At 43.5% G+C, this 21,998-nt stretch overlaps 1 protein-coding gene across 2 annotated transcripts; it reads left to right on the top strand.

Annotated features, from left to right (window-relative positions):
• Nucleotides 1-882: 882 nt before the first annotated feature.
• Nucleotides 883-21,378, top strand: POPDC3 (popeye domain cAMP effector 3). 2 transcript variants are annotated; one of them, XM_075046694.1, is made up of 5 exons: nt 883-1,193; nt 1,659-1,838; nt 10,532-11,276; nt 13,098-13,206; nt 14,120-21,378. In XM_075046694.1, the coding sequence occupies exons 3-5, from the start codon at nt 10,786-10,788 to the stop codon at nt 14,438-14,440; spliced, it is 921 nt and encodes a 306-aa protein (XP_074902795.1). In that variant the 5' UTR covers nt 883-1,193; nt 1,659-1,838; nt 10,532-10,785; the 3' UTR covers nt 14,441-21,378. The 2 variants fall into 2 exon arrangements, with proteins under 2 accessions (XP_074902795.1, XP_074902796.1); XM_075046695.1 differs by lacking the exon at nt 1,659-1,838.
• The last annotated feature ends 620 nt before the right edge of the window (nt 21,379-21,998 follow it).

Raw genomic sequence — 21,998 nt, 5'->3', positions numbered from 1 at the left:
AAAATAAAGAGCCCCCTTGGGAAAGCAAGTTCACAGAGGTGTTAAGAAAAGCCCTAATCCCTCTACCTAGAGCACGACAGGTTGCTCTGTCCTTTTAATTCTGGACTTTTGTTCACGTCAGTGCATTGCCTCGCACAGCCCCGCATCACCCTGCCGTAGGGTGAGCGTGTCAGCCTCCCACAGGACCTCAGAGCTGGCCACCGGCAAGCACACGAGGTTGTCCACACTTACTACTTAAAAGATATTATTGCTCGTGTTCCAGTTATTGAGAGATAGCCTCTGTAGCACCGGGAGGTGCATATTTAATATGCTGTGATTTTTTGCATATTGACAACTTCTAAGTCTGTCTCCTTCCATCAATAAATTTCTCTCTCCCCGAGACACGAAGTGGTCACCGGAACAAACGCATGGCTAGTAGGCTGAAGGGCTTCTGTACTGACACTGTACCAACACTTTTAACTGTACTCTTGGTGAGGCATATGCTCGTTCTGGAACGAAATAACTGAATATTGTGTATGAACAGGTGCACTAGTCACCTAACGAAGGCAACCCCGAAGGCACCTTATCCCCCTTCTGAAGAAACGTGCTGCTGGGGTGAGCGGGTGAAAGAGCAGAAAACTGCCTTTTTATTTACTCCAAAGCAACAGCTCCAGACAGTGTAACCCGAGGCAGCGGTCCCCACGGAGACGGCTTTCTCCGCGCGTCCCAAAACCCGCGTCCCCGTCCCAGCCCCCCAGCCGGGCTGCAGCCACAGCCAGCTCCGAGCCGCTCCAGCCTGCCGGCCGCCCCCGAGGGCTCGCCGCCGCCTCCTCCTTCCCCCGCCCGCCCCTTCGACGCCTTCGGCGCCCACCGGCGGCGGGGGAGCCCCGCGGCGGGACCGGCTGCCGGGGAGAGGGGGGGGGGGGAAGCGCGGCCGCAGGAGGGGAGCGGCGGGACGGGCGGCAGCTCCCGCCGCCCCGGCTGCCCCGGTTCGGCTCGGCTCGGGGTGGCCCCGCCGCCCGCAGCCCCCCGGGACCGGCGGGAGGCGCCTGCGCGCTGCGGCCGCTCGGTGCCGGCCCCGGAGCTGGCGCCGCCCGCAGCCTCCCGCCGGCTGCTGCCTATTTTAGTCACGGCGGCGGAGCGGAGCGGCAGCCCGAGCCCGTCCCCGTCCCGTCCGGGCGCTGGCCGGGAAACTTTTCCGAGGGCGCGGGCAGGTAAGGGGCGCGGGCGGGCCGGGGCCGGGGCCGGGGCGGGCTGAAGCCCCGGCGCTGCCCCCGCCCGCCCCCCGCCGGCGCTGTCCAGTCGGGCGGAGCGTCGCCCCGCTCTGCCCGGCGACCGGGGGGGGGGGGGGAAGCCGGGGCCGCCTCCCGCCCCGCTTCGGGCCCGGGGCGGCGGCGGGGACCGTCCGTCGGGGGAGGGCTGGCGCCCCGAGGGCTCGGCGGGGTCCTGGGCGGCGTGCGGCGGGCCGGGGCGCTGCCCGCCTCGGGAGGTTCCGCGCCGGGGCGGGCCGGCCGCGGTCCCCGGAGCGCCCGAGCTCAGCCTCGGCTGGAAGTTGGAGGGGTTCGCCGTGTCCCCTGGGTGAAGGCGCGGGGCGCGCTGCCCCGCTCGCCCCCTCCCGAGGGGCCCGCCTGAAGTGAGGCTCTTCGTGACGTGCCGCGGGCTGAGGGTTTGTTTCGTAGGAAAGCGCGGTCTCTGGTTTCTCCGCGGGTGCAGCTGCTGCCCGCGCACGCAAGAGCTGACTCGGGAAGTATCTCTACTTTGCAAAACCCAACCCGGGATGCGGGGATTTCTTCCACTGACTAGGGGCTGGCGTCATAGGCTGCCGGTGTTTGAGTCTCCTCTCTCCCCATCAACGAATGGTAAGAGCAGATGAACCCTGAAATTAAGATCGGGTTTTGCATTTGCGGTTGTTTCTTTCCAAAGGTGCAACGAATGATACGAAACACTTCTTTTCCCCAAACTGTAGTGGTTTTTTCTAAACATATTTTTTCCAGACTCTAATGTTTTACCACATTTTCTTCAGCTGTTCTGTAAAGCTTTGTGTGCATTTAGGCTGTCAATCACTTTATGGGAAAACATTTTATGTAGCTGATCTCTTGTAATATTGAGTCATGGACCAACTGGCAGTGTTATAAAGGTGTCATTGGTGAAATCTGGCTTCCAGAACTAGGGCCTCTTGCCACTCCGTTGATTAATGGCAATATGATTGGGTACATGCGAGTAAAAATGTCTTCACTGACCACTGCAGAACAAGAATTGGTTTACAGATCTGCAGAACTGTTGCTGTTCAGGCTTTCCACAAAGTTCTGTACGGTGCCAAATAAGAAGGTAACTTAGAATGTCAAGTTTTTAAGAAATGCCTTGCCTGCAAAATAGCGAGTACACTGCAAGTCCCGTAGTGAGGTGAGCAGATACTGAAACAGAAGGAAATGTGATGCAGGTAATTGTGAAGGTAAAGTTTGTGGCAGGAAAACTTTTTTTGATGAAAGTGAGAACAGAAAGTTTATTAAGGATTGAAGAAAAGGGTTGTTAGCTGAAGCTACATTTAATCTCTATGTTAAGTGTGCAGGCTCTTCAGAGATGAGATTTTATTTTATCATTTTAGTGTGTTCCACTACCTTGTGAACAAACTCTGATCAGTGTCTCCAGGTGATGATTCAGTACCTGTAATTGGGCACGCTGCTGTTGTCCAAACAGAAGTCAGATATCGTACAGTGAACAAAGCCTTGGTTTGTGATTATATTACATGATGAAACTAAGAGTATTCTGGCTCTCTTAGATAGAAAACTAATGAAAGTGATGCTAAACCAGTGCCATGTGCATGCTTCTGCCTAGCTCTGTTTAGTATGTAAAGCTGTATGACACTCGTTACAGTAAAGCAGAGAGTAGAACTGTACTTCTAACCCCAAACCCTCCAGTAAAGATAGTTTCAGCAGGTCCATTAGGACATCCTTGCTACCTTTCACTGTGTTTCACTCTAGTGTAGAGCTCACGGGGTACATAAATGTGGCATTTCATGGCCTAGCGTGCTGTTTATCTGTTTGAACACATGGGTCATGACACTACTTCTCCATAATCCAGCTGTACATGCAGGGGTAGTACAATGAACCAAGCCTCTGTGTTCGTTTCTTTTTTGGGAAATGGAGTTCACGTCAGGTGGTTGGTTTCATGGCAATATATTCCCGTCCAAAGGCACTACTACACCGTACAAACTCATTTAAGCTGAATTCTGCAGAGTTCAGCTGTAGTTCGTTAACACAGTTTTAAAGCACTTGTGAAATAAGCATTGTAGTTGCTTTCTCTATTATTTATTTAAAAGGTAAACAGTAGAAAAGCTTGAACTTGTGCTTCACTTTGCAGTTTCTTTTATACAACACAATAAAACAGACCCCCTGAATTATTATTTGGCCAATGCTGTTCAATATACAGGAGCCTTGCTCAAATTTACCCAAGTGCTAGCAATCCATGGTTAGTTTAAAAAAATGTCTGTCATTCCATATTCATGTTTCCTAGGGGCAAAAGACCTTTAAAAAGGAGGGAGGGGATTATTCTACTTAGTTTGGCAGGAATACAACATGTACTTATGGTTCATCAGTTCTGATTCAAATTGGAAGAAAATTTTTTTTTTCATATCAGATACTGTCCAGATGATAAAATAGATAGCATCTTCAATATTGGCTTTGCAACCACAGAGGATTGCATTGTGTATTTTACAGTGATAAATGAGGAATCGTTCAAGTACTGTAAGCTGTCTATAGTAAGGTAGCCCTTAAATATTTAACGACTAAATAATAGCAACTTCACTGTATGCAGTGCTTCTAATGAACCTTAAACTATTCTGTTTTGCTGTGGGTTTTCTTTCTCTCTTGATGCCTCCCCCTGCCTGGCTTTTTTCCACTTCTTAAAAAGATTAGTAGGAATTTGAGCAAATTGTAAGTAGAATCAGGCCATCCCGGCTGCAGCCAAACAAGCTCAATGAATTGAAAGTCCCATGAAAAGGCTCTCGTTGAAGCGCTCCGCTTTGGAGAAAGCGGTTCTGCATGGGCTGCAGCAGGGAGTCGGGAGTCAGGCCCAGCCTGGCGAGGAGGACAGCCGGTCACCAGCCTCGTGGCGTTGGTGGGTCGTCCGCGTGGACCATTGACTTCAACGTAGAGATGGCATTGGGGGGTCTCCTGGGTTAGGCAGCAGCTGACTGAAGTCAGGGGTTCTTGGTTGGGCAGCTTTGAATATGAGAGCCTCAATTCTGCCTGACCAGAGCAGGATTTTGGCCCCAAAAAGTCCCGCTTGGCTGGTGGTTATTTCTCGGAGCTGCCCTGAAGGCAGTGAAGCACCACTGATGGTTGGACATGCCCCAGCTGCTTGTTTTGTAGGTCGGAGCATTCCCAGAAAGATCTCTCTCCGAGAAGGTATCACTTCACGTGGACGCTCCGGGGGTGGGGGTCCAGTTCAGCAATTGCAGCCTGCGCCGCCCCAGTCTGTACTGGAAGGACTGGAAAGGGTGCAGCTTGACCGCTTTTCCCAAGGCCTGCGATGCTTTACCTTCCAAGTGACAGCCTGCACTCAGAGCGCTGATGGAGGGTGTGAGACATAGGGATGAGCCGTCAGTGAGACCCAGGATGCCTTCCTCATCCCAAGGGAGTGCAAATCCATCTTCCTTCCTCCCATGAGGGTGCCCCGAGTGACTCATTTTTTTCTCATGTGGGTGGGTCACTTGCTACCCTTCTTGTTGAAGCTGTGAAATTGTGCAGAAAGGAGACTGAGGGAGGGAGAACTGTGCTGCATTTGCTCTTCATTCTGCGATGGGGGCACTCACCCGGGGAGCAGGATCCTGAGGTGAGCTCGGCTGCCAGGGTTGCATGCATGTTTCATGTTAAGGCATTCATTGATAAAACATCCCTTTCTTTGAAGAACATTGGCAGGAAGGGATGCGGGCTCCACATGGATGAAGGTTTCTTCTGGAAGGTCTATATGAGGGATAATTTCAGAGATACACCTGTCTTCAGTGTTTTCTCTTGTCTAAAGTAGCTGCTTAGTTGAGATAGGCTTCTAGATCTCATTGGGAAGACCAGCTATGTAACTTTCTAGGTATATACAACTTTTTTATATTAAGTAACTTAAGACAAAAGTCCGGAAGACATCATTGCGATCATCTAATCTGATTTCTTGTAGAACAAAAAATAGAATTGTAGTAAATCAATTAATTTTTGAATAATAGCATACCCAGATTTATTTTAGGTACCAGAGAGCATCTTGACTTCCTTAATTCCCAGCAAAGGAAATCTTTCAAGCCACCCCATTAATTAATTACCCTTGCCATGTATGCTTGTGTATCTTTGTAATCTGAATATGTCTAGTTTTATAGTGACTGATTATCTTGATACCCTTGTCTTTGGGACTGGGTAGTCTTTTTCTTCCTCATCCTCCTTCCACCTTCATGAATAGGTGTTATGGACTGTGATGAAGCTACTGTGGCCTTCTCTATATTGTGCAGGCTGCATTTTTGGGGGGAAAACCATGTGTTTTCCAGTATTGTAATTACTGGTTTCTCTAGGATATAGTCTCAAGAAGTTTAAGGCAAGCTAGCTTGTGTTGTTAGTTACTGTCCTAATTGCTGCATGCATGTTTTGAGCCTGGAGTGGGTTCAGGGAGAGTTTATCACTGAAAATAGCTTGTTTATCTGCCCATACTCGCCTTTAGGCACATAGCCATACCTCGCTGTAGGTGCATAGCTCCTCCATGCACTGAGTTAGACACTGCGTTGCAATTAAGAGTTTGGTTGTCTCGATCCCTTTGGGTATCTAACCCCAAGTGAACAACTGCAGAAGGAAAGTAGCTTGAGGAAAGTGTGCTGCATAAACAACCATTGAGAGCAATAGGTGTCAGTAGGGGGGCAGAGAGAGGATTTCAGAGACGTAGGGGCAATGGAAGGAAGGGGTACATTAATCGACGTATGCATTTACATTGCATGTTAGAGGAAGTACTTGCCAGAATTAAGGAGCAGCTTCTTTTTATACATCTAAATGATGGCCAGACCAGATGTAACGTGCCAGCCTAGATGGGGTGCTCAGAGCTCATCCCTCTAGAAGAGGGGGACATTGAGGCCAGGAGGGTCCCCCTTGGCTGGAGGGACCGCTTGGTTCCCAGCAGTGTTGCTGGAGTAGCTTTGCTGACTGCCAAGTCAGGCTGTGGCCACTAGCTCATGTATAAACATCTACGCTGTAGATGGCTAAAACAGTGAGACAAACCCTGCTAAATCCAGCATAATCTCATTTTGTACATGAAAGCATATACGCTGTAAAGGAGAATCTTCCCTATTGCTTCCAAAGGTAGAGCAAACAATTCATCCAGGCTGGATATACAATCAGCATGTACGGCTCTACGACCTGTTAACATGTACAGTGTGAAAGTGCTGAGGGCTTTCTGGCTGAATACTTGGGATAAGACAACTAAAGAATGGAGTATTCAAACTCCTAATAGCTTTACTTTTGACTTGATTAAGAAGAGCAAAGAGAGAACTGCTGTTGGCCTCAGGTCTTTTAGGGTTTATTTTTTGCAGAAATTATTGTGATCCAGACACAGTAACTAACACTCAAAGCTTCTCAGAGTTGAATTGAGTCATTAGTGACAAAAATGGGGTAAAGTACTCTGTTCTCAAGCAAATAAAAAATGTACATAATTGGTAATACTCTGTGGGAATACTACAGTGTATGGGGAAAATGCCCATTTTGGGAGGGGGAGGTTGTACTGTGTGCATTTATCTTACAATATAAATTCGTTCTGTTTTGACTGTTTTAGTATACTGCTTATATGAAGCTTTAAGTTGCTGGCAGGTATTTATTTTGGAGAGTATAAGTGAAATGCTCCATTTACTGCTTTGAAGCTCCAGCAAACTCATTGATTTTGACACTTCTAATGACAGCTTAGTCCTTTCAGCAATGCTGCTGTTGGTTTTAAAGAAGTCTATCCTGCTATATATTGCTCACATCTCTAGTATGGACTGATTTTTTTCTCCCAGCACTTTATCTGCTCCTGCTGGAGAGGGTGGGATGTGTCGTGGGGCAAAACACTCAGAAGCATCTCAGTCATTCAGCCTGTGTTGGCAGGGCATGTCTCCTTCCTGAGCTGGGAGAAGACCTCTTCCAGGCACCTCTGGCTCCAGCAGCCTACAGATGTCAATGTTGTGCTGTTCTGAATACCGTAGTCATGTAGCAGAGACTGTGCTTGTGCGTGGTTCTCCTTCTTCTCCATACGCAGGGTACAGAGTAGAAAGTATTCAACGTTTACTTGGGGAAAATACAGTTCTTCAGGCTTATAATCCAAGGTACCTGCTTTAAATGCAGTTTCCTGCTGAAGCTTGCCTAAGCACTACCATCAAGTGAACCTGTAGCGATCACTGCTCACCACAGCCAGGACAACTGAGGCAGGACATCAAACAAGGCCATGTCAGTTGGCACGTTCCATGTCCTGGTGGCTAAGAATGCCGAGGAGTGTCAGTGAAGGGATGGTGTCCCCTTCGGGTGCTTGCAAACTTGGTGATGCCGTGCTACTGGGGGCACTTTGTGGACTGGTCCTCAGTGGAGGATGACTCACAGTTACCACAGCTGTTTGTTTTTTTGGTTTGGGGGATTTTTCACCCCCCACCCCCACTTTCATTAGATGAATGGTTTAATTAGAGTGACTGTTCTGAAGCCCTCAAGAGTTTAAATTTTGGACTTGTAGGAACTATAAAGAAAAATGTGAAAGGCCTTATCTAGCACTAAATACCAATCAAAATTAGAAATTTTACTATACTTAGGCCCATACATGCTATTGTCTCTGCTCTATTTAATACTTCATAAAAAAAAAACTACCAAAAATTTTTAGCTCCCAAATCTTAGAGTGATTTGGTGATTAAAAAGAAGTGAATCCTCTCTCTCTGCCTGCAGTTCACTGGCAGCAAGCATGCCTGCACTTCACCGTAGCCCTGAGAAACCAGCTCCATTTAGTAGTACGCTTTGTCAGTGTTTCCAGCAGGTTTGTTTTTGCCTGCACACTTCGTGTAGCTCAGGAGAGTGTCATGTTGGCGAGGCTGTATTCTGCGCTAGCGCTGGCATCCCTCTTTTATCCGTCCCCTTGCCCGGGTGGAGGGAGGCCCTGTGCAGCCTGGGTGATGCTGTGGCACAGTAGAAGTTCTCATAGTTCTGAAATAACTGGGAGTTTTGCATACAGTGGTTTTGGAAGACAGGTCCCATTCCAAAAATAAACAGTTCCAAATACAGGACAGTTTTTCCAGGCCTTGGGTTTTGTGTACGATGACCCTCTGTCTGTGTCCTAGTGGTGTGCTGTTCTCTCCAAATTATTTTGACCCATCTTGTCATGAATAGATGTTTTACAGCAATGCTATGAGCTGTAGTGTGGGCAGACTGTGAATGCTATAAGCGAATTGGAAATTGAACATAAATTTTGTGAAATTATTGCAACGTCATGTCAAATTATTGCAATCTGTGACTTTACATGACAAAAAGACATTGGTGATGGAAGCAGATTACAGTATGGATCTATGGTGGTTTTGCTTGTAGTATGCATACAGCTTCCCATGTAACTTCTCAGTCATGGTCCCATTCAAAACACTGAATTTTTTGTAGAAATTAAGGTCTTCATGAGAACTGCTCAGAGCAAAACATTGGCAATAGAGTAGAAGTATTAACAATAATCCAAAATCACTGTTATCAATGATTCTATTTAAAAAAACTCCAAACAATCAAACAAAAAACTTCTGCTGCCAGTTTTTGACTGTGCAGTGGAAGTGCTGACTGGATTCAGAATACAAGGTCAGGGAACTGTGTGTTCCAGTTTTATTTTCTTTTGGTTCAGAAATCTTAACCCTTTGATTGTAGAAGTACCACCTAAAATTCCGTGTGTTCTTACCATGCCTGGGTAGCTGACGCAGTTCTCATCTCCCATTCTACAAGGGCTAAATCCTGCATCTGGGGGGAAACCTGTACCAGAAAAGAGTTTTGGGGTAAAGAGACAAAGAGAAAAGCTTATAGTTACAAATTATGTAATTCTTGTAATGCTGCTGCTTCCACTGCAGTAGGATATCAAACATTTTAATTTGGAGAGGTTCTGTGCTCTTCAGCTGTGGTATCTTTATGCGTCAGTGACTTCCTTATTTCCACTGCCAGAGAGGGAGAGCTCTCCTCCTGACCTTTTCTTCTGAACTCTGCCACTCAGTTGTTTAGGATTTTATGTCTTTATTTAGCATTAGTGTTTTTGAATCATGGATTTAATGTTGGGCCTTGAATAAACTTAAAAAGTAAAGCTGTAGCAGTTAGAAAGTGGGGTATGACTTTGCTTTATTAATTTCTTTGACCTGTCACTGTAAAAAAAAAAAAAACCCACCACTGAAAGCCCTGCTGAATGATGTTGGATGCTTCACTGCACCAGCAGTACTTTTTAAGTATTGACTTCTGTGGCTCTTGAAAAAAAAATTTTAAAAAGCTAACTTTGATATTCTAGAGAATCTAATAATTTAGATAGCAAGGTATTTCTTAGCTTCCCTGCTGTTTTACCAGGAAAAGAACCAGACAGTTAAAGGCTTGGGTGAGTTTCAATCCTGATTACACTGCTGATAGACTCTGGCTTTGCAATTTTTACCATGTCTAATCTCACATTGAAGCATGTATTTTTACTTTAAATGACAGACATAGAAAACTGGTTTTGATTTTTTTAAACTTTATTGGGGGGGGGCATGCTTTTCAGATGTGTATTTTACATTTTATTAACTTAGGAATACATTATCATGTGGAAACAAATATCATATTTAACATTTTACAGTGTTGAACAATAATTTTATGTGGTCTGTGGCATGAAATTATACAAGGTAGAACTTCAGATGTTATAAAATTGCTTTGTAAATGCTCTTTGAGAAGTATTTTGCAGGAGTACTTACTTCATGTTCTAATAACATAATCTGTATAAAGCTGCCTTTAAGCTTTGTAGTCTTCCTTATACATGACAGCTTTTTGCCTGTCATCCTTGGAGTAGAAAAGACCATCCCCCATGATACTCAGGTTTCCCTTATTGTGGTGTTTGGGTATTTAGTTTGTTTTCTCTGAGGACAGAGAGCAGCCTTGCTCAGCTCATTAATGAGAGTGGTTTGACTGGAATCCAGAGTGAGATGGAGGAGCTGAACAAGGAGCAATAGTCACTGTGACTTCTTGTCCAAGAGCTAGGGAGGGCATTAAACGAGACTCGCAGGCAGCAGGTTCAGGACCAACAAATGCAACTACCTGTTCGGCATTGTGGAAAGGCTTGTCACAGGATGTTGTGGATACGATGTACGGGTTTACATGGATTCAGTGGCAACTCAACAGTTGCTACAGGGTTCATAGATCACAGAAATGTGATCTTCAATTGAATGAATATTAAGGTTTGATCCTGGAATCACAGGGCTACAAGGGAGATTGGAAGATTGTAATGCAGTCCATGGTTTTAGACAATAAAAACTTTGATAAAGTTTAATTGATGAAAATAATTTGATAAGTAATTCATCTTTTCTTCACTTGTCCAGATCAGATGAAGCTACAGATGACATGGCCAAAGTCAAAACAGTGCATGAACTGATGAGAAACAGCATTGCCTTCTGAGAACATTAGCTTCCTAGTTGCTGGGAATCCTAAGTGTGACTTTACTACCAAAAGAGACCCTGACATAATGTGATCATTGAGCAGAGTTTTCAAGAATGGAAAAGCAAAGGACCCCGCTAGCTGTATCTCATAAATAAAAGTTTCCAAGATTCAGCTGAATCAAAGAATTATTCCAGCCATGGGAGAAAATGCAAGTTTTTGGGAGAGTTTGATATATGCACATCCTACATGTACCACCTGGAAGCAAGAGGCAGAGGGATCTATCTACCACCTAGCCAGTATTCTCTTTGTTGTGGGCTTCATGGGTGGAAGTGGATTCTTTGGGCTTCTCTATGTCTTCAGCTTGCTTGGATTGGGCTTTCTCTGCTCTTCTGTTTGGGCTTGGCTGGATGTCTGTGCTGCTGATATATTCTCCTGGAATTTTATACTGTTTGCTATATGCTTCGTCCAGTTCATTTACGTTACCTACCAAGTTCGGAGTGTTTCCTTTGACAGAGAATTCCAGGAACTCTACAGCGCTCTCTTCCAGCCTCTGGGAATTTCCTTGACTGTCTACAGGAAGATTGTCTTGTGCTGTGATGCAGAAGTGGTTACCCTGGAGAAGGAGCACTGTTATGCCATGCAGGGCAAAACACCTATTGATAAACTGTCCTTGCTTGTGTCAGGCAGGTTTGTATTGGTTTGTTCAGACTTACTGCAAATATCTTTATTTTTTCCTCCTTCTTGAAAACAAAAGAAAAAAAAAATTGCCTGATTTTTGTATTGTTTGTTCATTTTCCAGTGCAACAGATTAAATATTAATGCAAGTCATATAAATATTAAAAGGCTAAATACACTTGTCTAGGACAGCACTAGCATAAAAACACTAAGCACAAAATCTGTAATAGCATAAAGAAAAGGATTTTAAGTCATTCTTTTCCAGACCACTGTATTGTAGCACTTAACAGGTTAGGCAGATAAAGGGAACAAATGCGTGCTTCAGTCTTCAGGCTATGGTTTGCTTTCTTCATCAGCTAGGCAGTAGATGGATAGCATCTTTCTTATTTTTCTTTGCTAATATCATCTGAAACAGGACAAAAAGGTAGTTATGAAACTGAATATACTGAGAAAAACTCAATTAACAGAGATCTTGACTTTGATACAGTTTGTATTTGGTTGATTTCTGGGGGGTGGGAGAAGAGAGGGAGTAAGGCAGAGCAGAAGGCCTAAAAGCGCCCTTCCATTACAAGAGGACATAGTTGAGCCCTATCAAGATTTGCAGAACTGAGTCTATAGTTATTGTATACTGTGATCAGTAGTTAGACCCTGAGGCAACAAATCCACCTGCTTGTACTCCTTGCTTGCTGGAGACCCTTCTGGCAACCTTGCTGATGCTTTCCTGAAGGAAAATACTAGCTCTCGTACTGTATACAAAGTGGTATACAGTACTGGACCAACCACAAGAGTAGGTGGGATACCCAGAGATGATGGCCATGGTCTGTCTTTGATGGCATGCTTTGTAGGTGCATTTTGACAGCCTACTGCATGGACAGATGGAATTTGTAGGCACTGAAGAGGTGAAAGACCAATGCATGTAACACCATTTGCCTCCTTCACTTGAAAGCTATGGGATATACTTCTAGGTTTGGCAAATAGGCATTTTAGAGGGAACAAAGTGGCAAAAGCAGGGAGTAGGAAGCAGGAGTTCCCCACAGCGTGTGTTGGGTAGGGCTCTCAATGTTTAACAGGATTACATGGCCACAGAACTGTCTCTGGAGAACAGCATGGAGGTATGGGTTCTCTGTGTGAATGCCGTGGCCTTCTGCAGATGCCAAAGAAAAATTTTCTTTCTACTTTTTAAATCATATTTAAGTCTGAAGACACACAAGCAGAAACGTATGATTAAACCTCATGAGCTAAAAGAAAAAAGCAAGCCATAGGAGTCCCCTTTTGCACCAAGATTAATTCTTCTTACAAAATCAGAAGCAGCAGCCCTATACTGCATGAAGAAGGGTAGCAGGAACTCCCTGCATGATTACTAACTGGCTGGGCATGTAGGATGGACACATCTCCTTCAGCATGACTATGACCAAAAGCAAACTCCACGTGGTACTTTCTAGGCAGCTGCCAAGAATGCTGTGAACCAGGGTGTCACTAAGGACAACTACCTAAAATCCGTATGTTTCATTGCAAGTAGTCCTAAATTAGCTGGCCTTTTCATGACAAAGCTTGCACATCGCTGCACGGACCTGCCCCAGAGAGAATAATGTGACTTGAATAAGGCCTGGAAAGATTTCCATTTCAGTTGCACGATTGTCTTGTGTTCTCTTCCAACTGGCCTGATCAAGTTGTGTTTAAAAATATAGCTAGGATACTGTTGGCCAGTGATTGCTTTTTCATGCTCTCAAATCTATATTTAAACTCCTCACATAGTAGAAATAACACATTTTTGTTGCAGTTGTTGCTGCTGTACAGGTAGTACTAACAAATTAACACATCTTATCTTGGTAGGATCAGAGTGACAGTTGATGGGGAGTTTCTGCATTATATTTTTCCTCTTCAATTTCTGGATTCTCCTGAATGGGATTCACTGAGGCCCACAGAAGAGGGAATTTTCCAGGTAAAAGTGGAGAGGTTTTTTTTGAATACTACAGAAAACTGTTCCAAGTCCTACTTGGTTTAGAAGTAAGTTCATTTAGGTGTGGTTCTTGTTTGTGAAATTATACAAACAAGTGGCATTCCATTAATTTGGGGAGGGAATTCCTCTTTACCCGCTGGACTGGTTATGCTGTTTGTATCTTCTTTCTGTTTGCATCTTGTTACAACAGATGGGGTTTTTCTTAAAGCTAACCTGGGTCGCAGACTCTGTTTGCGTTCTTTGGCTGTGCTAAAATCCAGCCCTGAGAAACCAGGTTTGCAGGAGGTGGGTGGAAGCTGATGGTGAAGAGGGTTCCCCGTGGGAGGTGAACCGGAGAGCGCGGGTCTGGGGAGAGGAGTGCCCGTGGTGCGGCTCGGCATGGGGGGACAGCGTGGGACGCGGTGTCCGTCAGGGCGGCCCCCAGTCATCCGCGAGTCCTCCCACTGCTGTCGCTCGACTGACACGCTCGCCCCTGCCCGTGTGGGATCTGATGTCTCATGTCACGAGGGCAAGTGGCATTTGTCAGGAGCTTTCTTTAGACCGGCCTTGCCAGCTGGGGCTGCCAGGAGCGAAGCGGGGAGCGCAGGGCCGCGGCCCGGCCGTCCTGGCTGGGGCTGCCCTTCAGCGCGGGCGTCCTGTCACTGAGGCCGGCAAGACACGGTCACTCGGTCCGTTCCCCGTCAGCCTTCTCCCTGGTCTCCTGCATACAGTAGACTTCGCAGAGCTCTCTGGCCGGATTAAATGGCTTTAATTGCAGTAGGTGCAAAGAGGTGAAGCGTATGTTACGGGGACAGCCTGCGTGCCTGCTGAGAGGGGGGGCTGCTTTCTGAGCAAGGGCAGCAGCAGCAATACCACTGCCTTATCGCCTAGCTAATTTTAATTTTCTCTTCTACAGGTAACACTTACAGCAGAGACAGATTGTCGGTACGTGGCCTGGAGGAGAAAGAAGCTGTATCTGCTGTTTGCAAAACACCGTTTCATCTCCCGCCTGTTCTCAATTTTAATTGGGAGCGACATTGCTGAAAAACTGTATGCCTTGAATGACAGAGTGCACGTGGGGAAGGGCTTTAGGTATGACATTCGGTTACCGAACTTCTACCACGTCTCACTGGCAGAGACCCCTCCGGTGCAGCCCTCCCACCACCTACAGAGAGGGTCCCCCCGGCGCAAGCCCACCGGGGTTACAAACTGTGGCTCCTTCAGCACACAGTCCTAGGAAGGAAAACTCTGCCGCAGCCATTCCCCAAAGTGGTGAAGGGAAATGTGAAGTGGTGAAGCAGAAGAGCAGAAGGATGAAGCAGAATGAGACCCAGTCAAGCCAAATTTGACTGACAAGTGCCATTTACTTTAATTGGAATAGCTTGAATTCTTCCTCTCTCTAGAGCCAGCGGGTTGGCTTCTGCATTTTGACTGTTTGTGCAATATGTTTAGTTTCTGTTGATTCTTTCATTGATCTTCATCTCCTTACTTTCGGAGGAAGACAAATCATAACAGGCTGAAGTTTTATTGTAATTGTGGTGGCCTCTGTGTTGTGTTTTTTAAAAAAAAACAGACCCACAATATTTGTAATTATACTTTCTCAAAATTATTGCCATAACAAAGTATAGTCAGTATAGTCAATGAAGACAAGCAAGTTGTCTTCAAAATATGGCGACTTGCTTGTAACATTCATATTTATGCCACGTAAACATTGTCTCAATTAACGTGAAGAATATTGTAGAAAAAAGACTAAGAGACCGGTTGTATTGGGTTTGTTTTTTAAAGAAATGACAGGTTTTGAAATGCACAGCAAGGTTATTAAAAAAAACAAACAAAAGAAAACAACAAATACTGTCCCATGAGCAATTGGTTTCTCTCTGTCCTAAAGAAGCATTATGTGAAAACAAACAAATGTAATTGCTGGCATTAGAAAAATAAAGCAGTTGTAACTGCTGCAGATACAGCTTAGGGAAATGATCATGTAGTGTTTCTGATAGAATATGATGCTATAGGACCTAGGCTTCCACAGTGTCAGTTCCATTCGTGACACGTACAGTAAATACTGTTAATCAATCAACTGCCAAACCATTGGAGTTTGTTTACAATATTCTTTTTAGCCAGGTTTGTCAGGAAGAAACTAAGAAACGGCCACAGCAATAAATACGATTTTTAACCAAAACATTCTTGTTTAGCTTCTAGAGTCACTTTTCTGTGCCTGTGAAATTCTTGATTTAAAAGGTATTCTCTCCCTAATTCTGTGGTGTTTTAATGGCATAAGGGAGCACCAGCTCATGCTTCGGTAGGAGAGAGTTGGTTTCAACCCTTGAGGTCACTGTGCCTTTGGGGAGAAGTATTTGAATGTCTTTGCTAACTCACCTTCCTGCTGCTATGCCTGATGCCTACCAGTAATCAAAAAATAAGAAGCATTACTATTTTATGAGACTGTATTGCTGCTTGATATATCTGGAGGTAGATCACATTTTTAATATTTTAAAATTGCTGGACTGTTTAGTAGGACAACCACTGTGTGTTTGTGGTTGTGCAGGTATACATATGAGTTTAGATCTTGGGAGTTGTTGCTGGAGGACTTAAAATAATGATACAACCTCATGCTTGAAAGATAGTCATGCAGTGTGTATAGGAAAGCTATTAGAAGTGAACCTGTTTGAAGGACCTTCAGTGTAGAGCAGATAACATAGGAGTTTTGCTTTTAGCTTTCTGTCCCTTTTCTCAGAGAGGAAAATCTGTCAAACGTAAATACCACAGCATGCAATGTGATAATCCCCAAATCCCTCTAATAACCCTTCTACACAATGTATTCTGTATGTATTACTTAATGTGCGAAGTCCCTTAGTCACAAAGCTACTTTGTCTTGGTCAAAAGAGAACTGAAAAAATGCAAACAAAGAATTCATTGACAGCTATTAAAAGACCAGCCCAGAAAATAACTAAGGCACAAAGTGCTAGAGGCTGGCTGTGTGTAGTAAGGACGTACGGCTGTGTGCGTCCTCTTGTATACGTCTCACGGTTAAGGGACAGGATAGCAGGCTACCTGACCCCTTAGTATGACACAGCACAGGTATTCTCATGTGCTTAGTATCATGTCTTATTTGTTGGTGCTGCCTGGTGCCTGAGGTGGGTAAGAAGTGTGTCATCTCTCCTGGATGTTGTCGCTTAGGCTGTGCCTCGTGACCCCCGCTCTGCTTCACCTGGCCAAGCTGCTCTGAAAACCTTATGCTGGTTTTTAACAGGTGATTTCAACATAGTCCCTTGTCTCTTATTGTGATAAAATAACAAGAATTTAAAATTTCTCGTGTTATAACATGTGTTGGACCAATATGAAGTTTATACTTAATGTTTTATGTGTTAACAATCTACAAACATAAAAAGATTATAGTCTAGAAACATAAAAGAGATATTATTCTAGACTTAAGTGTAATATATATCATCAATTAATGCTGTCTTTGTTTTCTTGAATATATGGGCTTGCCCTATATATTCAAGAAAACTTGCCTTAACTTAAATAGGGTCAGCATTTAATAAACTGGTATGATCATCTTCACCTTCAAAATATGACCAAGGAGCCTTGCCCCCCCCAATTTCTGTATCAAACTTATGTAGTCTATTTAAACTATAGCATACTGCTTAAAAAGATACCTGCTTTGGAGTGATGGGTGCTTCATTACATATTTTGGGAATTTTTTTCTTCATTGTGATTGGTGTGTGCCTTGGTTTCAGCCTGGTTTCCAACCACAATCCTCTGTGATGCTGTTCTCTGCTGGAATCGGTGTCTATCAGAAATCTCTACTAGGACATATCTGAGTCAATATCTGAGCATGCTCTTAGCTAATCTTGTTTAGCTTTTGCTACTGTGCTTTTTGGGCTTTGAGTCACTCTTTAAAAATTGTTTCCAGTTTTCCAGCATCTGTTTGAGTCATGACTAGCAGAACATTTCAGCTGTAGAATTCAAGGCATGTGTATCTACAGTAATACAAGTACACACAAAAGGACTGGAAGCGAGACAGCAAGCCCAATCCACCTCTGTTTTTTTTAATCTTGACAGCACTTCTAAAATGTACTGTAAAATATGCTCTGGTATGTGACTCATAAACCAATGTTTTAGGAGAGCTGTGTAATCTACCTAAGTAAAGACATACTCAGACTGATGTCAGCAAAATAATACAAGCTTTTGTGATATCATATACACCCAGTCATTAGAGACTTGGGGTTGTTCAGCCTGGAGAAGAGAAGGTTCCAGAGAGACCTTATTGCAGCCTTTCGATACTTAAAGGGGGGTTATAAGAAAGGTGGGGACAAGCTTTTTAGCAGGGTCTGTGGCGATACGACAAGGGGTAATGGTTTTAAACTAAAAGAGGGTGGATTCAGATTAGATGTAAGGAAGAAATTTTTTACAGTGAGGGTGGTGAAACACTGGGACAGGTCGCCCAGAGAGGTGGTAGATGCCCCGTCCCTGGAAACATTCAAGGTCAGCTTGGACGGGGCTTTGAGCAGCGTGGTCTAGTTGAAGATGTCCCTGCTTATGCAGGGGGGTTGGACTAGATGACCCTTAGAGGTCCCTTCCAACCCAAACCATTCTATGATTCTATGATTATTTATAGGTTAGTAAACATTTGGAGCTAGATGAAGCTCTGACTTGAGCATCATCCAATTTATGCCTATGTTATTACTCAGGAATAACTGTCAGTGAGGTGGTCAGGCTCCTTCATAACTGGTTTAAGTGAATGCATAATTTGGGTCCATGCTGCTTTGTGAATTGAGGACACTATCAATCCTTTTCTTGATCTGCAGTGATTCCCCTTTACTCACATTTTAAATTTTTAACGGTTCCATAATCTTCTATGGTGTTATGACTACGTTTGTATACTGTTATAGGTGAGAGTGGCAGAATCTGGTGCACGTGATAATTTGCTAATTCATCAGCATCAGTTGATCTTCCAGAGTTTTTATAATTGTGAACATCATGCTGGAATCGCCCTTACAGCCTGCAAAAGGGTTCAAATTTACTGCGCAAGCTAAAAATATACATGGCCTAGGACAGTTGAAGGAGAGGGGAAAGAAAAAAAAAAAGAAAACAGAGCACTCAACTTCTTACAAGTTTTATCCAGGAGAGGTTTATTTTAAATTGGGCTTGTGGCAAACTAATTTATTGGATGCAGCAGTGTATTATGACAGCTTCAAAGCGAGTCTTGCCTCTTTAGGGGCATGGGCCTGACCCTGCGATTGTTTCATTAGGTAGTATTTTCTTAACTAGTAGTAGTGTAAGAACAGGTAACAGATTCTAAGCAATGTTTTTAATCCATCATGCAATTCCATGCAAAACTACAGAATAGCCAGAGAGAATGCATCCCGATGTACTATTATAACTAATAACGCTATGCAAGGCCAATTGTAAGCACTTAACGAAAAAGATTATTTTATACAGTTGCCTCTGATAGCAAAGGCTGGACTTGGTTACTGAGGAGCGCCATCCTGGTCCTAAATTTTCAAGAATTAATTGCCCTGCAACAACCCAGCAAATGTGATGGTGGTTAAAGGAAAATCAGTAATGGAAAGAGTGATGGCAAACTAGATATGTGACCTCCGCTAGGGTAAAGCTGGGAAAGCTGAATACATGCCTCGATGAAATTGTGTAGTTTTGCCACACCACAAAAAAGGCATATGCTTGCAGTAATTAAATAATATGTTGATGCTACATTTCCAGCAAAAAAGTGCTCTACAGTTTTAGATTATTTTAAATGATAAATATAAGATATATTTGGATTCAAGATACATGAAAAATTAAAATACAATGTTGTACTGCTCGTATAAACAGGTCTTGCAAACCATGTGTTAAAAATGAACCAAATTCATAGCTATTTAGATAGAAGAAAACTATTTAAATGGAAAAGGAAAAAAATGAATATCTATTTGCTGAATTCAGACATTAACAGACTAAATATTTTTCTTTTTATTACTGTAATAATTGAATGCATATTCTTCTGCCCCAAAGTGTTACTGTATAAGAGGTATTTTTTACAGTACAACAAAATAAATACCTTACTGAGATGGTTTGTTAATCCCTCTTGAAATTACTTACTTTGATTACATTAGTATGCATAAAAATATAATAGGTTCAGGGGTCCCAAGGGAAAGCACCCTTTTTTTTCTGTTTGTCTAATTCATATTAATTTTCCTTTCTTGTAGATTTTTGTGTTCCTTCAGTTTCTGCTTACTCTAACTCTACTTCTGTGTGAATCAAAAGAGTTAATTGAACTTAACATGTAAATCAAGCCACCTCATGCTGATGAATCAAACCGTGTAGGTGGAGCTTCATCAGTAGGAGTGTGTAGGAGAAAGGCAGCAGAAGCATGTCATCTGTGAGCCCCAGGATTCGGGGTCACGTCCCAAACTATGGCTTGCAAAGGCCTTTTCGAGGGTAGCTTTATAGGTGGTTCTGCCAGCAGAGGGTTTGGACCCAAATCATTGCTCTACAAGCCACAGCTGTTGTTAAATGTTGTCATGGGATAGGAAAAAGATGGTACATTCCCAAAAGCTTGTGGGAGCAGAAGGATTTAATAGCAGTTATTCTTCTGCTGTGGATTCCTAGGCAACTTTATTCGGTTGTCAGTTCCACCACAGCTCCTAATTTCAGGGGTCTCCGGTGTATTGTGGGGACTGGACTATTTCCCTACTTCACTGGGGTTTTGAAGATAAATGATGATAAAAGACAGATTATTAAGAACTCAGGCAGTAAAGTCATATAAATAAACAACTGCAATAAAATAATGATGGTAAATAACTATTTTAGCAGTGAATCCCATAGGTTTTGTTGTATCCACTAGTAACTCTCCACCCAAACTTGTCTAAAGCCTGGGGGATATAATAATTTTCTGCGAGTAAGGTACATTAGGCTGAGAAAGACACTGAAGCCAAAAATTCCATTTCGTGGACAAATGCTCGAACTATGTCATTGTATAGAACTGGGCAGCACCACCCCCTTCTGTAGCATCCGCATGTCATAGGAGAGCATTAAAGCACCTCAGATCTATGAAAGGAGGTGACCAGGTCCCTGTCCCTGGGCAGGGATTCCGGCTGGATGATCCCGAGTAGCTGGTAGCCTACTAGAGCCAGGGCTCGGTGGGGCTGAGGCACACATCTCTGTTTAGTGTTCCCCATGTGTAGGTTTTAGGGACTCCTAAGAAGCGTAAGGACAATCTAGATACCCAGTGCTGGGTTTGGACTTCCAGGGGCCAACTGTGGGACATGGCTACGAGGGTGGGATACTGGCAGGTAAGCTATGGGATGAGTTTAAAACATGTGAGGTGTGACCCTGTATCTTCCCATATGCGTTCTCTTATACTGGGGTAAGCAAAAAATAACTTATTCTGTAAGAAAAGTGAGGCAAGCCAGTTCGCGTCTGCCAGGATGCACAAGGATGAGTATCAGCAGTTCCTATAAAACAGCCATTGTGCTGGAAATCCTTACTGTGCATTGTTCATCTGCCTTGTTCATGTTAAAACTTTTACTGAATCCAGTTGTAGCAGCTATTCTATCTTACTAAGAGATTCAGCTTGGATAAAATATTTCGAATGCTTATTTTGAATACAAAGCAAAACTGTCCTGTTTTCATTTACAGAAAGGTCGGGTCCTCTCAGATGATATTTCAGAGCAGATCTCCATAGTGAGGTGAATGGGAGTACTTCTTAAAAACCAGTCATACAGCCAGCATCATGCTCCGTTTTTTACTGGGTCTCCATTTTCTTGTTCAGGTACTGCTTTTCAAAAACATAATGTCCTTTCAGTATATATATTCATTATTTAAAGAATTAATGAGTAAGCATTAGTAGGAAAAAATACAATAAATACTGGTATTCTGAAATCAGATATGGAACATAAAACATTTTTATATTGGCTTTGATTTTACAAATTATTAGTACTTTTTTCTTTACCATAGCCATTGCCATTTTAGTTCTGAAACTGCTTTATACAGTGGTATATGTACTTAAGCTAATACTACACAAAAAAGCAATAATCATATATATCTGTATGTTTATTGCAGTCTGTATCCCTGTTTTTAACCCTATATAATAGGGTCTTGTTGGTTGCTTTTTTCTTTACAGAACAAAGAAGTATAATAAACATTACTCAGAAAACTGGTCTTATTTATTCATTGAAATTAGAGGAAAATATATTTTTTTTTAATTCTGTGTTTGCCTTTATTGTCAAAGATCACGGTAGCAAGAAGCAATTGCAGTGTACTATAACTCGGCACATATTTTGATAGTCATTTATGATATGCACAGCTGAAGTCAGGCATCTGGATGTACAAAGCAGCATAGATGGGGTGCACAGTAAATGTGGACCAGACGCTCCTTAGCGATTGTTTGATGCTGACTCTTCTGAAATGGTAGAGGAGGCAACTAATCCAGAAATTGGGTGCTTATTATCTCCTTGAGGTTTATGCTCAAAACAAGGAGTATTTCAAAGTGTCTTATTTAGGACTGCTAATCTGATCAAGTGCATAAAATGCTCCTGCTTGATACTTGGGCTACATCAACCTGTTTCTGTGCATTTGGACTAAACTTGTGCATTCCTGGTTTGCTTTTTGCTCTTGAACTTTTGTTGCTGGCATTTCTTTTGCCTTACTTTCTTCTCCAGTATGTTCCTTCATGTGATTATCCATTTTCTCCCCACTCTTGCTCTCTTCTTTCTGTGTCTTTTTGCAAAGAAAAAATTAACTTTAAAAAAGCTACCTCATGCACATTCACAGTTCTGAGCTAACCTCTTTACCTTTTC

The sequence above is a fragment of the Buteo buteo genome, chromosome 15, assembly GCF_964188355.1.
Source record: "Buteo buteo chromosome 15, bButBut1.hap1.1, whole genome shotgun sequence".
NCBI classification, from domain to species: Eukaryota; Metazoa; Chordata; class Aves; order Accipitriformes; family Accipitridae; genus Buteo; species Buteo buteo.
Note: the sequence above shows the minus strand (reverse complement) of the source record. Positions and strands in the feature narration are given on the sequence as shown.

Bases quoted from the DNA above. Each gene is read 5' to 3' on its own strand.
- POPDC3 (XM_075046695.1), top strand. From the start codon at position 10,786: ATGGGAGAAAATGCAAGTTTTTGGGAGAGTTTGATATATGCACATCCT. The intron at 11,277-13,097 runs GTTTGTATTGGT...TTATCTTGGTAG, and splicing joins TCCTTGCTTGTGTCAGGCAG to GATCAGAGTGACAGTTGATG. The intron at 13,207-14,119 runs GTAAAAGTGGAG...TCTCTTCTACAG, and splicing joins CAGAAGAGGGAATTTTCCAG to GTAACACTTACAGCAGAGAC.